The sequence below is a fragment of the Arachis hypogaea genome, chromosome 14, assembly GCF_003086295.3.
Source record: "Arachis hypogaea cultivar Tifrunner chromosome 14, arahy.Tifrunner.gnm2.J5K5, whole genome shotgun sequence".
Lineage (NCBI taxonomy): Eukaryota > Viridiplantae > Streptophyta > Magnoliopsida > Fabales > Fabaceae > Arachis > Arachis hypogaea.
In genome coordinates, this window is record NC_092049.1 from 121,973,912 (window position 1) to 121,988,108 (window position 14,197).

Sequence of the window (14,197 nt, forward strand, 5' to 3'; positions counted from 1 at the left end):
TGTTTACACACGGATCTTTTTTTATTACCTTATGTATCATGTTTGCAGATATTTACAACAATGACTCGGAAGAAAAAATAAAAAAATGTGTATGACCAATAACTAGTAAAAAAGAAAAAGAAAAATTGAACAACAGAAGAATCCTCATCATACAGTTCCTAATCCTGTTACAAGGATATTTTTGCACACGTCTACCCTCTCCAGATCCCCTCACCCAGAAAGAGTCTAGTACACTAATTGTTCGTAATCCTAACTGAGAAAGCTATAACATTTCCGGGAATTTAATACATTTACAGGTCAAAACCTTCATCTGAAATTCGGACAAGAGCCCCTCACAAAAGAACAACATTGATCATACCTGTACAAACAAATTGCCGCCTGCGAGATCAGATTATTTACAAGCTGTGGCAATGTTAGCTCTCAGCAATCTTGGGAGTCGAAGTCGGGTCTTAATGGATACTCAAGACCCTGAAGAGCTGGCATCCTTCGTATATCTTCTTCCGCATAAGCAGGGATAAACCAGTATCTCTTGTCTGTCCCAAAAACCTGGTTCCAAGCACCATCATAAATATAGATCAGAATGTAGAAGCTTCAAGATTCTAAATTAATAATGATAGGCTGAGGAGCTCCAGCCACCATGTATATAAAACATAGAATTAAAAATATATAATTAGGTCAGTAGGAAATATAAAACTCCATGTCATGTTGACAAACGTTTTCATCATCCGCTATAATTTTGGCAGGGGGAGCATCATAATTTCCTATTTCCACATATCCAGGTATAGCTGCAAGTTTGTTCCTGATGCAGCAATATCCTATATTATTTCTATCGAGAAGATAGCATAACTTTTCAGTCCCTGCCATTTTTATAACCTTAAACTATTATCTATATATCAGTACCTTTTTAGCTAATTTGGAATGCTTTCTCTACAGTTTGTTCTGGTGCCATTGGATTAATTAGTGTGAGATTTGTGAATGTGAACATTAAAACATGAGCTAAAACTAATTATCAAAGAATTTATTTTTTGGGGTATCAATTTAAAATCAACCTAAAATAAATCTAAAAAAGAAATTAAAAATAAACAGTGCCCAGTATGATAAAAGAATAAGATGCAAAGACCTGTTCAAAATTTTTTCTAGTACCAAGGTCATAACGCCATTTTGGAGTAGTTTTCTTCTCGTATGCCTTCTCACAACAAGAAAAGAACTGTGTCAGTACCGATTATCCTGTAATAAGGATCAGAATTTCCAAAAACTACACAGAAGAAAGACAGGATATTTTCACAATAAGCAATTCATAGGTGCACAGACACCCAAATGGCATTTATCTTTGTCAAAATGGCTAGTTCATGCAGCTTCAAAGATTCACAACTTTAAATGTGCTAGCTTTTTTCCATTGCGAGCTTCTAGAACTGATTTTGGGACATCAGAATAAAATTTGCCTTTTTATGTTGTGATTCATCACCTCCAAAATCAATTCATACCTCTAGAATTGAACATGGAGAAGTAACAAATTTTTACTTTTTGTCAAAATCACTTCTAGGAAAGCTACCAAATATAGATCACTTTTCTTCAAAATCAATTCTACAAAAGTGGAACGAAACACAGACAGATATTGTCATCTAGGTAAATAGTTTATTACTTTATTCTGGGTAAAAGACCAGAAGAACGAAAGGGATTACTTTCCCAAGAAAGGAATAAGCCCCAGTAGTGCAAACAAGTTCATAAGTTTAGGGTTTAAATATCCAAAGTTAAAGAGGGAACAAAACTCATGAAACATGCAAAACTTTACCTCAATAGTAGTTGTATTTGCAGCTACTAGTGATAGGTGCATGATTAGAAATCCGAAGACACTCAACGAAAAGGCCAGATTCAAAACTGCAATTAATTCAACAGTGTTATAAAAATTCAAACACGAAATGAACAGCTAAATCAGAAAGCATGTTTTAAAATTGAAAACTCTACCAAAAGTAAGGAAAGTTGTGGCAAGTGTGCCAGGTGTTCCGGGAATTTCTTCGTCAGTAAAGAATGCTATGAAATATGGCAGTAATGATATAGTCACAAGAGTAGTCTCAAGAAAGGTGTAAAACTGCAATAAGATGTAAGATAATAATATAATTACTATAAGACATTTGATACCAGGAGCTTAAAAATTATGCAACAACTTCAAAGCCATTCATTTTATGGTTATAGTAATGGGGCAGGTCAAAAGAATATAAAGCTTACTATGCTCAAATAATCTGACAATATAAATTAAGCCTAAACCATTATTCATCTCAATTGTCAAGAGTGCTTTTAAGGTACCACCTCTATACTGTCACGAAAACAAAAGTTCCACTTTAATGTACCACTAGCACAATGTATATGAATATCAACATGACAATCCACAAAATGAGTACCATCCAAGTCAATATGCATAAAGTTGATCTGCATTTCGAATATTCAATAGCAGAGAAAGATATTTTAAGTAGAAAAAAGAAAGGCAAGTTTCTACAACCATGCCAAACATAAGCAATGCACAACCACTCAAGAACCAGAAGCTCTATAAATAACAAAAATCATCTATGAAAATGTACACAATATAATGGACATCATATTATTATTATCTCAGAAGTCAGGATGTTAAAAGTATAGAATAAGGATTTTTCTACATTACTTGTTCCATACCAAGAATAGAATGAAATACTTGTAATTTAGAGCACCGACACAGTTGACTACCCAGATACAATGGTGGTCCATCTTCAGCACACAACGCCCACCTGGTATCAATCAGACAACAGAAGGAACAAACTTATATTCACTAGCTTCAATGTGGAAATACAAAAACAGAAACTTTCACATGTCAAAACTCACAAACAGAGCAATGATGGCATCGAGCTGGCTTAGGCTGACTACACTTCCGGCAGTACCGGATCAGCTGGTTTGAAGGATCAGATTGCAAATTACTTAATTCTACCCCATTTAATGGGTCAGCCTCTCCTCTCTCTTCATCAACTGCAGGCCTCCAGTTAGGCGGTACAATACCCGGATCCGTAAACACAACAGCAAAGTAACTCCACAATAACATAACCAGCTGCATAATCACACAATGAAACTTCAGAACTATCACCACCATTCAGTCCACACAGTAAAAGACACAAGTAAACAACAAATGATTAGCCTCTTAATTAATTATTCCAATTATTCAGAGGAACTGCACTCCTGAATTTGCTAAAAAGGCCAAAGAGTAAGAGTTCCCAATTTAGGGAAAAAATTCCAACTACTTCAAACTCCCTAGTAAACTCAAGCATTTCAAAATTCACAATTCAGAATCATAATCAAAACAATTTAAGTGACAAGCTAAATTTCAACTGATACACAACACAATTCAAATCGAATTCAATAATCAAATGCCTAATATGTTAAACCACAGAATAAAAAAATCAATGTCAATTAGTTTTTCTAGCATACCAAAGAATGAAACAAGATCAACACAGCGAGGGAAGAAGAAAGAGAAGCAATGCCACCGGAATTATACAAAGCAGGTCCAAAATTAGTCAACACAACCGCATAATAGGAAACACCAACGACCCCAAGGACCAAGAGGATCATGACAGAGCCAAGTCCACGCAGAGAAGTGCAGAACTTGAACACGTTCCAAGCCATGAAAGCACCAGATCTATGCATATTTTGAATTTTTTTTTTTTTTTTGAACAGAAGAACCCTACACTACACTTCAATTCAGCTAAAAAAAAGTACTTTGCGGATCAGAGAAGCATAACGGCGACGCAGCGGGGGGGCAAGAGGACCGGTGGTTTCGTCAGAGGAAGGGAAGAAACACACGCGGTACGCGAGTTTTTGCTTGCGCTGTGTATCTTCTCTTCTCTCTTGTGTGGGTTAAAGGGTTCGGGAAAATTAACTACTAACTAAGGCTTCGGTTTTGATGGTCCCAAAATATGTGGATCATTAAATCATGTAATAAAATAAATATTATTTAATTATTTAATTTTATAAATTAAATAATTAAATAATATATTTTATATTTTATTTAATTTTAAATTTTATTTTATATTTTATAAATTATTATTTTATTATTCATTTTATTTTATTTAAAATTTTAAAAATTGGTTCGAACCGATCAGTTGAACCTATTAAATTGTAAACCGCTGCTAAATACAATTCAGACAAAAGAAAAAGCCAACCGATTTGAAAATCGACGTTGGACTGTTGAACCGGCCAAGAATCGATCGGTCGAACTGAACTGTGATCCAGTCGGTTTTTGAATTTTAACAAAAATGGCTGCATTTCGTCGTGCAAGGATGGACAACCCTAAATTCCCTAACCCCTCTTCCCTCTACTCTCCAACTTCCACAACGCGAAGCAGCAGTCCAGACTCCAGTCCCAATTTGTTTCATCGAAACCGTCGACACAAGTTCGTCTAGCCACCACCACCGTCCCAACTTCGAGCTTCGAAGTCACCGGCGCGACGTCCGTCTAGCCACCACCATTTGAGCTTCAAAAATCGAAGCCATCGTCGCCGGTCTTGCCTCCTGCCTCCATCGCCAGTCTCACCTCCTGCCTCCGTCGCACACCACTTTCCGTCGGTGCTAGCTTTGTTCCACACCACCGCGTCGGCCACTGTCTTCCCAGCCACTTCCACACCACCGCCAGCTCTGCTCTGTTCCAGCCTTCCAGGATCCAGCTTCTAGCTCTAGGTATTAATTTTTTTTTTTGTAATAATAGTTGTCGAATAATTGATTAAGAGTGAACTACCAACTCGACTCCTATCCATTTTTCAGAATGACAACGCGACCCCTCAAGATAAAAACGATCCACTTTGGTCCCTATCCTCTACTTCCGTAACACAACGCGGTCTCTGTGGGTGTTTTTCTGTCAACTTTAAACAGAAAACGGTGACGTATCAGGTTCAGAAATGGACAGGGGCCTAATTATCTCAAAATTCAATTTGATTAGGGGTTTATTTGTCTTTATTCTTTAAATGATATCTTTTTCAATTTATTTTTGTATTCATTATATTAATATTTTTTTTAATAAATTATTGAATATATAATATAATAAGTAGAAACTAATTAATAAATTATTCAAATTTAAAAATATCATTTATTATGAAACTAAATAAATAATTCTCAAATATAATTTTAATATATAAATAATAAATAATTCTCAAATATAATTTTAATATATAAATAATAAATATTAAAATACGGTTAATACATTAATAATAATATCCCTATGAAATACTATTAGTATTATGATATAGATAATTTTCACAATAAAACTAAAACTAATAAACACACTATTTGATATGTAGTAATTTTTTTTTTAGTAATAACAAATTTAATTTTTTCTCTCTTTAAACTAAATTAATAATTTTATTTGATATCTTTGCACTAAAATATATTATGAGTAGATACTAATACTAAATAAAATAAAACATAATATATATATATATATATATATATATATATATATATATATATATATATATATATATATATATATATATGTTATGAAGACCAATTATAAACTTAACAAACTCTAAGTATCAATAATATTATTAATCTATTAATAATACATATTCTCATAAGGTACAGATCAATGAAGATTTATCAATATATGAATAATGTGGATTAACTAAAATTTTATGTATACTAAAATTCAATTAAATTTACATATATTTTACTCAAAATATTATTAATAGATTAATAATATTATTGATGCTTTGACTTTGTTGAGTTTATAAATGGTCTCCATAATATATATATATATATATATATATATATATATATATATATATATATATATATATATTATGATTTATTTCATTTAGTATTAGTAGCCTATTCATAGTGTATTTTAGTGCAAAGATATCAAATAGAATTATTAATTTAGTTTAAAGAGATAAAAAAAATTAAATTTGTTATTACTCAAAATTTTTTTACTATATATCAAATAATGTGTTCATTAGTTTTTATTTTATTAAAAAAATTATCTAGATCATAATACTAATAGTATATCATAAGGTTATTATTATTAATGTATTAACCAAATTTTAATATTTATTATTTATATATATTTAAAAATTATATTTGAGAATTATTTATTTAGTTTCATAATAAATGATATTTTTTAAATTTGAATAATTTATTAATTAGTTTGTATTTATTATACCATAATTATTCAATAATTTATTGAAAAAAGAATATTAATATAATGAATAAAAAATACTGTAGCTATTTATTGTAAGAGAGATGGGCAATCCAAGGACAATTCTCACCCTTGCAGCCAACTCTAACCTTTTTCCTATCATTTTTAATCCAGACCAACTCCCTCCCCTCAGCAATAAATGAATCATTCACAACCTCCTTGAACCTTTTTATTGTAGGAAATCTTGTGCCAAGCTCAAATCTGCCTTCTCCGAAGCCATACTATTCATCAAACTCTGGCCAGTGTGGTTTGTTCCCTTCATCCTCCAATGAGACAGGGGTATGCAGCTCCTCAGATTCATACTCGAACATAATGTCCTCATCCTTTATGTCTAGATCGCTGACATACTCTGCAATGGCTGGCCTCATGTTGGGCTCCCTAGCAAGCCTAACTCTATTGGGCTGTCTTCCTGACCCATTTGTGCTGGGCTGTTTAATAGGCCCAGTGAACCTTGAGGAACCTTCTCCAAATGAACCCACCCTTCTTACTTTAAATCTATACCTTTTAGACTCATGTGTTGCTTGTTTTTTTTGCTTTTCCTTGGGTTCAACCCCTTTCCTCAACGATGGAGATACTTGTTTCCTCTTCCCTTTGGCAGCTCTAGCCCTTTTGCTCTCATCATCTTCACTACTCTCATTCTCACTTTCATAACCAGCAGGTGGTGGTTTATACAGCTCATCTTCCTCACTGCCATCGCTTATCATTATCAGTAGATGAGTCATCCAACTTTTCCAAATCATTTGGATCGACTTCTTCCTCAACCTCATCATTTTTCTTACAATCACCATCTGCGATCTGAGGTTGATCAACAGGATGGTAAAAAAAATGTAAAACTCATCCGTGTCTTTGTTCCTCAACTTTGCTTGTCGCATTTGGTTGATCCCTCCATCCCTCCTTAGTACATGCAACCTTGACTTTATATCTTTGCTTTTTGGATCATACCAGTAAGCCTCCTTATACGATTGATATCCCAGTCCTTTGAACATCATGAACAGATCTCTAAAATTGGCAAAATCCAAGTCCATCGACAAAAACCTCTAAACTTGACCATGCAGATAGACTGACTCACATGTAGGTGTCCTTAAAAAGTAGCCCCCATGATGGAACACAGGAACACCGAATACATCAACTATCTGTAACATTTTTCAATACACAACATAACACAAAACTAACCCTTATTATCAAAATCTCCAAAACCTCACTAAATAATACCCGACAAATGACTAACCCCACAACTAATCAGCTACTACACTCACTTATAGTCCATATAAATCTCATCCTACGACATTGATAACAAATTTGAACAACAATGTATTTACCACTCTCCACGGCGGACGCAGATTGAACCACGAAGCTTCAATAGAACTACTTCACGAAACAACAACAACGACAATATGGAGACGAAGTGTTGTATTTTTTGGAGGAAAAGCGTAAGTGCTAGGGCTTCCTGTAATTGTCTGTGACTGATATAGCCATCATTGGCATATCTCATAAGAACCATTGCAAAATATTTTCCGAAATGACGTCATCTTAGTGTATAAGGACCGCGATGTCCCATAATTTTTTACAGTGGACCACGTCAGCCCCGTTCACAGCATCTTGGAGACACGTATCCATTATTACGCCACATAAGCGCTAGGTAATCTAAATCCATAACGTGTTGCGAAGCATATTGAACGGAAGGACCAATTTGTACGGCGTTTTGAGATGTCAGGGATCGTTTTGTATTTTTCAGTCTTGAGGGAGTTAAATGTCCACGAATTAAAAGCTCAGGGACCTATTTGTCATTTACCCTAAAGTTATTTTGTCATTTGTATTTTAAAATTTTATATTTTCAAGTTGTAATTTTTTAGTGAAATTTTTTATTTAAACGAGTTTATTAAATTATTGTTGATTATATATTTAAAAATTTAATATTTTTAAATCTATAGTAGTTATTTTAAAATGTAAATCTTTTAAAATTATAATTTTTATTATTGTTTAATTTATATGGTAAAACTCAATAATTGAAAAATCGATTTGTGTAATCACTTATTGAATTATAATATTTTAATATAATTTTTTAAAAATAACTATTATATTTATTTAGTGAGATCTAGAATATTAAAATATTTAAAATAACTACTATATTTATTTTGTGAAATCCAAAATATCCAAACTACTATATTTTGGATTTCACGAAATAAATATAGTAGTTATCTTAAACGTTTTAATCTTTTAGATCTCATTAAATAAATATAGTAGTTATTTTAAAAATATATTAAAATATTAAGATTCAACAAGTGATTCCACAAATTAGTTTTTTAATTATTGAGTTTTACCATATATATTAAATAATAAGAAAAATTATAATTTTAAAAAATTTAAAAGATTTAATTAAAATAACTACTATGTTATTTAATGAGATTTAAAATATTAAATTTTTGAATATATAATCAACAATAATTTGATAAACTCGTTTAAATAAAAAAATTTCACTATAAAAAATTATAATTTGAAAATATAAAATTTTAAAATATAAATGACAAAAAATTTTATAATAATTTAATTATTTTTATTATTTTATGTAAAAAAAATTTGTTTATTAAGGTCTAAAAATAATATTAAAATTAGTATAAAAAATACTTTAAATTTAATATTATAAAGAAAAAATAAAAGAAATTTATATAAGGACTAATTTGATTAATTTTTAATATTTTAGGATGAAAATAACTTACATCTGGACTTTCAGGGATTATTTTGATTATAAATAACTTTTTTATATGTAAAGTGACATGTGGCATGCTAGGTGTCACTGACCTAACACGTCAACCAATCATCTTGTGACACGTGACATTAACCTACCACTTCATCATGCCACATGGCGCTTAACGTGACACGTCATCATCTAACTAATAGAAGGACCAATTTGACTTACGTTTTATCTTTCAAGAATTAATATGACTAAAATAATCTTTTGAGGACTAATTTGAAGCATGAGTGATCTTTCAGAGACGAATTTGACTATTAACTTGAATCTTGAGACTTTTGAGAAATTTCCTAAGTTGGTTAAAGAAAAAGGTTTTGAGTCTTGGGAACGCTTGAATGTTGTTTTGAACTGTAAAACCTTTTTGGCTGGTTTGTAAAATCCCTTAACCTCCATATGTAGTATGAGAACCATTTTAAAAATGCTACTGCTGGTGAATATGATAGATTAACTTGAGTAATTCCTTGATAAAGAATTTGTTAAATGAAATATGATTAAAGAAATATGTGATATTAATTGACTGCCTGGCAAGAATGGCGGTGCTATCCCGCTTGCTCAGTGCGTTGTGGATTCATAGGGATGATAGTTTTATTCCGCCCACGGTGAGGATAGTGGTGTTATTCCACTCACGATTTGTGGACGATTATCCTCGTGATAAATATAAATATAAAGACTTATGGTGCCGATTTTGATTATGTTTATGATTAAGTTTGATTATGATTCTAAGCATGATTGATTGTGAATATTATGGAAATATGATCACTGAATTGGAAAGGACAGTGGTGAATCCTGTTTGCGTATTGTTTGTGTTTGCAACCCGGATAAGGACGATGGTTAAATCCTGCTCGTTCGAGGTACCCAGTAAGGACGGTTGGTTAAATCCTGCTTATTCGTTGTTTATTATGATTATCAAGGACGGTGGTTAAATCCCACTTGTGTATTCCGGACAAGGACGGTTAGTGTGATCTCGCTTGCTTGTGGAACCTACGGTAAAGATGGTGGTTAAATCCCGCTTACCCGAGTCGGGTCTGGCAACATAATCGATGCGTGAGCTCATGGTCAGTAGGAAAGTCATGCATCATGTGCATCTATATGACATTATTTGGGTGTGCATATTGTACTTGGTTTGCCTATGTGAATAATTCTATTTAACTGCTAATTACTATATTTGATGTAATTACTCGTGATTGTGTTTGAACTGCATTACTTGTGATTGTGACTGTTGGTTTGGATTATGGTAGTTGGAGTGTGATTTGATTTTGTGTTGGGCCGAAAGCTGTGATGTGATATTATTTTGGGCTGGAAGCCGTGATTAGATGAATTAATGGTAAGTTTGGTTCGAATGGTTCCTTAGTAAGCAGTGAAATGTTGGAAATGTTCTTTTTGCTTGGGATTTTTATAAGGGAAATATGAGTTTTGGATTTTGGATAAGTAACTGATGGTTTAATTGAAAAGGTTTGGATCTTTAGATGTTAAATCATTGGTTTTCAAAAAGATTCATAAGACGAATGCTTATCATTGCTTTTGAAGTTCACTCTTCTTTTATACGTATCATTCTATGACAATTCTTAAACCCTCTACTGAGAACCTGTGAGGATGATGTTCTCACTCCCTACAGACTTCTCTTTTCAGAACGACCGAGGAAGCTTATGAAGTTTCACTGAGTTCTTAGCTATGTTGTTTTTGGTTTGGATATATTAGTTATAGTTTTTTCCTCACTTTTGTTGTTATTATATTTTTGTAAGAGGGATAGGAGTCGTGATCATAATGTTTGAGATGTTATAAGTTATTGTTTAAAGACTCTAGTTAACATGTATATATATAAAAATAAGAAGTGATGTGCTTGGTTGTGTATGTATGTACGTACGTTTTCAAGAAAAAGAATTTCCAGTTTTTCAAAGAAAAATTTACATGGATTTGAGTTGAAAAGGCTCCTATTTTACCATTAAGTATATGTAAGTCGTCGTAATATCCTCGTTATCAGAGTGGCGCAACCAGAAGTGTGACATTTTGATAGTAAGGGTGATACACGAGTGCCTAAATGGCTCTTAGATTGTAGGATTCCTTTCAATGCGGTTATGTCACTATTTTTTCAAGATACATTGGATGGTGTTGCTGCCATTAGGCCTAGTTATAAAGGTCCTTCTTATGATAAGTTGACGGTTCACTTGTTAGCCGATCTCAAAAGAGAGTGTTAAATAGTTGTTGATAGCTATAAGACTGCATGGAAAGAAACCGGATGTACCCTCATGGCTGATGGTTGGACATATCAAAGGCAAAAAACATTAATTAATTTTTTGGTTTATTATTCGAAAGGGTTGTGCTTTGTGAAATTTGTAGATGCTTCAAATGTGGTAAAAAAATGCTTCAAGCTTGTGTTACTTGTTTTCGGAGGTGATTGAATGGATTGGGCCTGATAATATTGTATATGTAAGGACTGATAATGCGGCGAATTATGTTGTTGCTGGTAGGCTTATCAATCAGAAATTTGTGAATATTCACTGGTCACCTTGTGCTGCTTATAAGTAGCATGCGGCATATTTTTAACCTTGCATCACGTGCTTTGAAGATTACAGTGTTTGTGTATAATCATATGGTGTTCTTGTCCTAGCTAAGACAAAGAACTCCTTGGAAGGAGATTGTTTGTCCAGGTGTAACTTGTTTTGTGACTGTCTTCATCACATTGAAGAATATCTTTGAGCACAAAGCGGATTTACAAGCATTGGTTGTAGATGCACACTTTACCGGACACAAATTAAAAAGGAGTGCTAGTGATAGAGTTGTGCATGCAATTATCCTAGATAATAAATTTTGGGATGATTGCTTTACTGCATACAAACTTGTGAATCCGTTGACTAAATTGATGAGGATTGTAAATGCTGATGATAAACCATCATTGAGATATGTCTATGAAGGTACGATGAGGGCAGAAAATGCAATCAAAGAAATGTTCAAGCATAGTAAGACTACATATAAGCCTTACACAGAGATTATCAACTCAAGATGGGATAAACATTTGAAAAAAAAAATCTTCATGTAGCAGCTTATTTCTTGAATCCTGCTTTCTTTTTCGATGAAAATTATAAAGAAGCACCGGATGCCATGCGAGGTTTACTTGATCTTGTTATATTGCATTGCAAGGTTAATAATTTTGATAAGCCTGAAGTTTTTCGAGCTGCAAAAAATCTTCAACCTAGTAAGAATATCTGTTTGATAGTAACTAATTTTATGTTTTCATTTCCTTAATTTGATAACTAATAGTTGGGTTATGGAATTGTAACCTGTAAATGAATGGTGGAGGTTCTTTGTTGGTTCTGTTCCATGTTTACAAAATATGGCAGTTCGCATCTTTAGCTAAGCATCTGTTTCTTCGAGGTGTAAAAGGAATTGGAGTTTTTTTTTTATCAAATTCATACAAAAGAAGTAATAGATTGGAGCATGATAGGCTAAATGATATTGTATATGTGACATATAATTTGCATCTTAAATCCAGGTAATATATATTTCATACTTTCATTTCATATCATTTGATTCTGTGTAGTAAACATGTTATACTATTTTTTATATATTGTCTTTAATTTGTTAGGAAGAGAAGACAAAAAAGAAAGCAAAAGGTGCAATATGATCTAATTGATTATGAAAGTGTCAATTTGGTTGACTTTTGGGTGACGGAAGAGGTTGTTGAAAAAGAGCCTGATCTTCCTAGTAACATTGAAGACTTGCTTCGTAAGTATTATAGTTCATTTTTTTGATCAATTTATTACAATAACTTTAATCTTTAATTTATTGATAATGTGTTATATATTTCTTTAGATGATATTGATGCTGATTTAGATCAAAGTGGTGGTGGTGGTCGTCGTCGTGATAGTAGTCCTACATTTTATGCTGGACCACTTGATTTTTCTGGTCCAAGTAGTAGAAATGAAGGTAATGATATCAACGAAACAAATCTGCAGCAAGTTATAACAGATTTTGATAATTGATGATAAATTTGGATGTTGACATTTTATGTTTGGTTGGTTGTTTTTGTTATTTGACTTTTGAGTTTATATTTGAATGTGATCATAAAATTGTGGTTTATGTAATACTTTTAATTTAGATAATATTTTAAAATTTATATTAAATTATAATTATATATTAGTGTGTTTATTTATATTTTATTTATTATTTTATTATAAAATAATTTTTTCAATTAAACCACGATCGAATTGATTGAACCACTAAACCAATAAACTAGTAGCTAAAACAGTTTAATGACCGGTTCGATTTTCAAGGCCGTGATTTTATTTTTAGAATTTTATCATTCCTCTTATCTTTTCTTCTGTTTTCATCTAAAAAAAAGAACCATACCAAGAAGAAGATTAAACACAATAATTTCAAAGACAAATAAAACAATAATCAAATTGCTAAAGGACCTCCACGGAAGCCGTCGTAGCTTGCGGAAGAAATTGCCCTTGAGAAACGCGGTCTTTGCCTCCACAGCCATCCTCGTCTATCCACCGCCACATTTTTAGGCTCCTCACCAAACTCAATCCACAAGATCAAAAACAACAACAACAACATTCCCTACAAACTCCTCAAGAAGACCAAAACAGCACCGGCGCCCAACGATTTGGACTTCCAAGTTTTCGAGGATCCCTTTGCATCTGTTCGTAAAGCCTTATCCTTCCAAGACGTCGATAGCACCAAGATTTCCCATCTTCCGCCACAGCCCTCCCACCAAAAAAGGAAGACAATGTTCTTCGACCTGGACGAGACTCTGGTCCACTAAGCCCTCGCCGGTGCCGGAGCATTACGACTTCGTCGTGAGGGCTGTGATCGACGGCGCGGAGATTGAGTTCTACGTCCTTAAGCATTCCGGCTAGGAGGAGTTCCTGTCGGCATTGGCGGCGAAGTTTAAGGTGGTGATTTTCACGGCAGCGCTGCGGGAGTACGCAGAGCTGGTGCTTGACAAGCTTGATCAGGACAACCGGTACGTGTCGGTGTCGCACAGGCTTTACCGGGACTCGTGCCATCCAGTAGACGAGAGGTTGGTGAAGGATCTGTCAGAAACAGGTCGTGAGTTGGATCAAGTGGTGATATTAGACAATAACCCAAACTCATTCTCAAAACAACCCGAAATCGCTAGACCAAGTAATAATTGGAATAGATGAGACATACAACTTTCACTGTTACAATCGATTTTATAAAAAAAAAAAAAAAAAAGTATAGGGTACCAACATATTATCTATCAACTTCTGCCAA

The 14,197-nt window shown here is 33.2% G+C and overlaps 2 protein-coding genes across 2 annotated transcripts; one reads left to right on the top strand and one right to left on the bottom strand.

Moving 5' to 3' along the window:
- LOC112743911 (probable protein S-acyltransferase 14) lies at positions 1–3,939 on the bottom strand. The gene is made up of 7 exons (XM_025793340.3): positions 3,451–3,939; positions 2,854–3,073; positions 2,668–2,759; positions 1,966–2,089; positions 1,793–1,878; positions 1,121–1,186; positions 1–546 (listed from the first exon to the last, which is right to left on the bottom strand). Exons 1-7 carry the CDS (start codon positions 3,664–3,666, stop codon positions 421–423), a joined length of 930 nt encoding a protein of 309 aa, XP_025649125.1. The 5' UTR covers positions 3,667–3,939; the 3' UTR covers positions 1–420.
- A 7,457-nt stretch (positions 3,940–11,396) lies between these two features.
- On the top strand, positions 11,397–12,936 carry LOC140178702 (uncharacterized). The gene is made up of 6 exons (XM_072215931.1): positions 11,397–11,420; positions 11,565–11,913; positions 11,997–12,169; positions 12,295–12,446; positions 12,540–12,679; positions 12,767–12,936. Exons 1-6 carry the CDS (start codon positions 11,397–11,399, stop codon positions 12,934–12,936), a joined length of 1,008 nt encoding a protein of 335 aa, XP_072072032.1.
- Positions 12,937–14,197: the final 1,261 nt, after the last annotated feature.

What these genes read in the sequence shown, in the direction of transcription:
- LOC140178702 (XM_072215931.1), top strand. Translation starts at nt 11,397, where the DNA reads ATGCGGCGAATTATGTTGTTGCTG. An exon ending in CAAAGAAATGTTCAAGCATA is followed by an intron (nt 11,914 to 11,996) that starts GTAAGACTACAT and finishes TTCATGTAGCAG; the next exon opens with CTTATTTCTTGAATCCTGCT. An exon ending in TAACATTGAAGACTTGCTTC is followed by an intron (nt 12,680 to 12,766) that starts GTAAGTATTATA and finishes ATATTTCTTTAG; the next exon opens with ATGATATTGATGCTGATTTA.
- LOC112743911 (XM_025793340.3), bottom strand. Translation starts at nt 3,666, where the DNA reads ATGCATAGATCTGGTGCTTTCATGGCTTGGAACGTGTTCAAGTTCTGC. An exon ending in ATGCCATCATTGCTCTGTTT is followed by an intron (nt 2,760 to 2,853) that starts GTGAGTTTTGAC and finishes GATTGATACCAG; the next exon opens with GTGGGCGTTGTGTGCTGAAG. An exon ending in CACAACTTTCCTTACTTTTG is followed by an intron (nt 1,879 to 1,965) that starts GTAGAGTTTTCA and finishes AATTAATTGCAG; the next exon opens with TTTTGAATCTGGCCTTTTCG.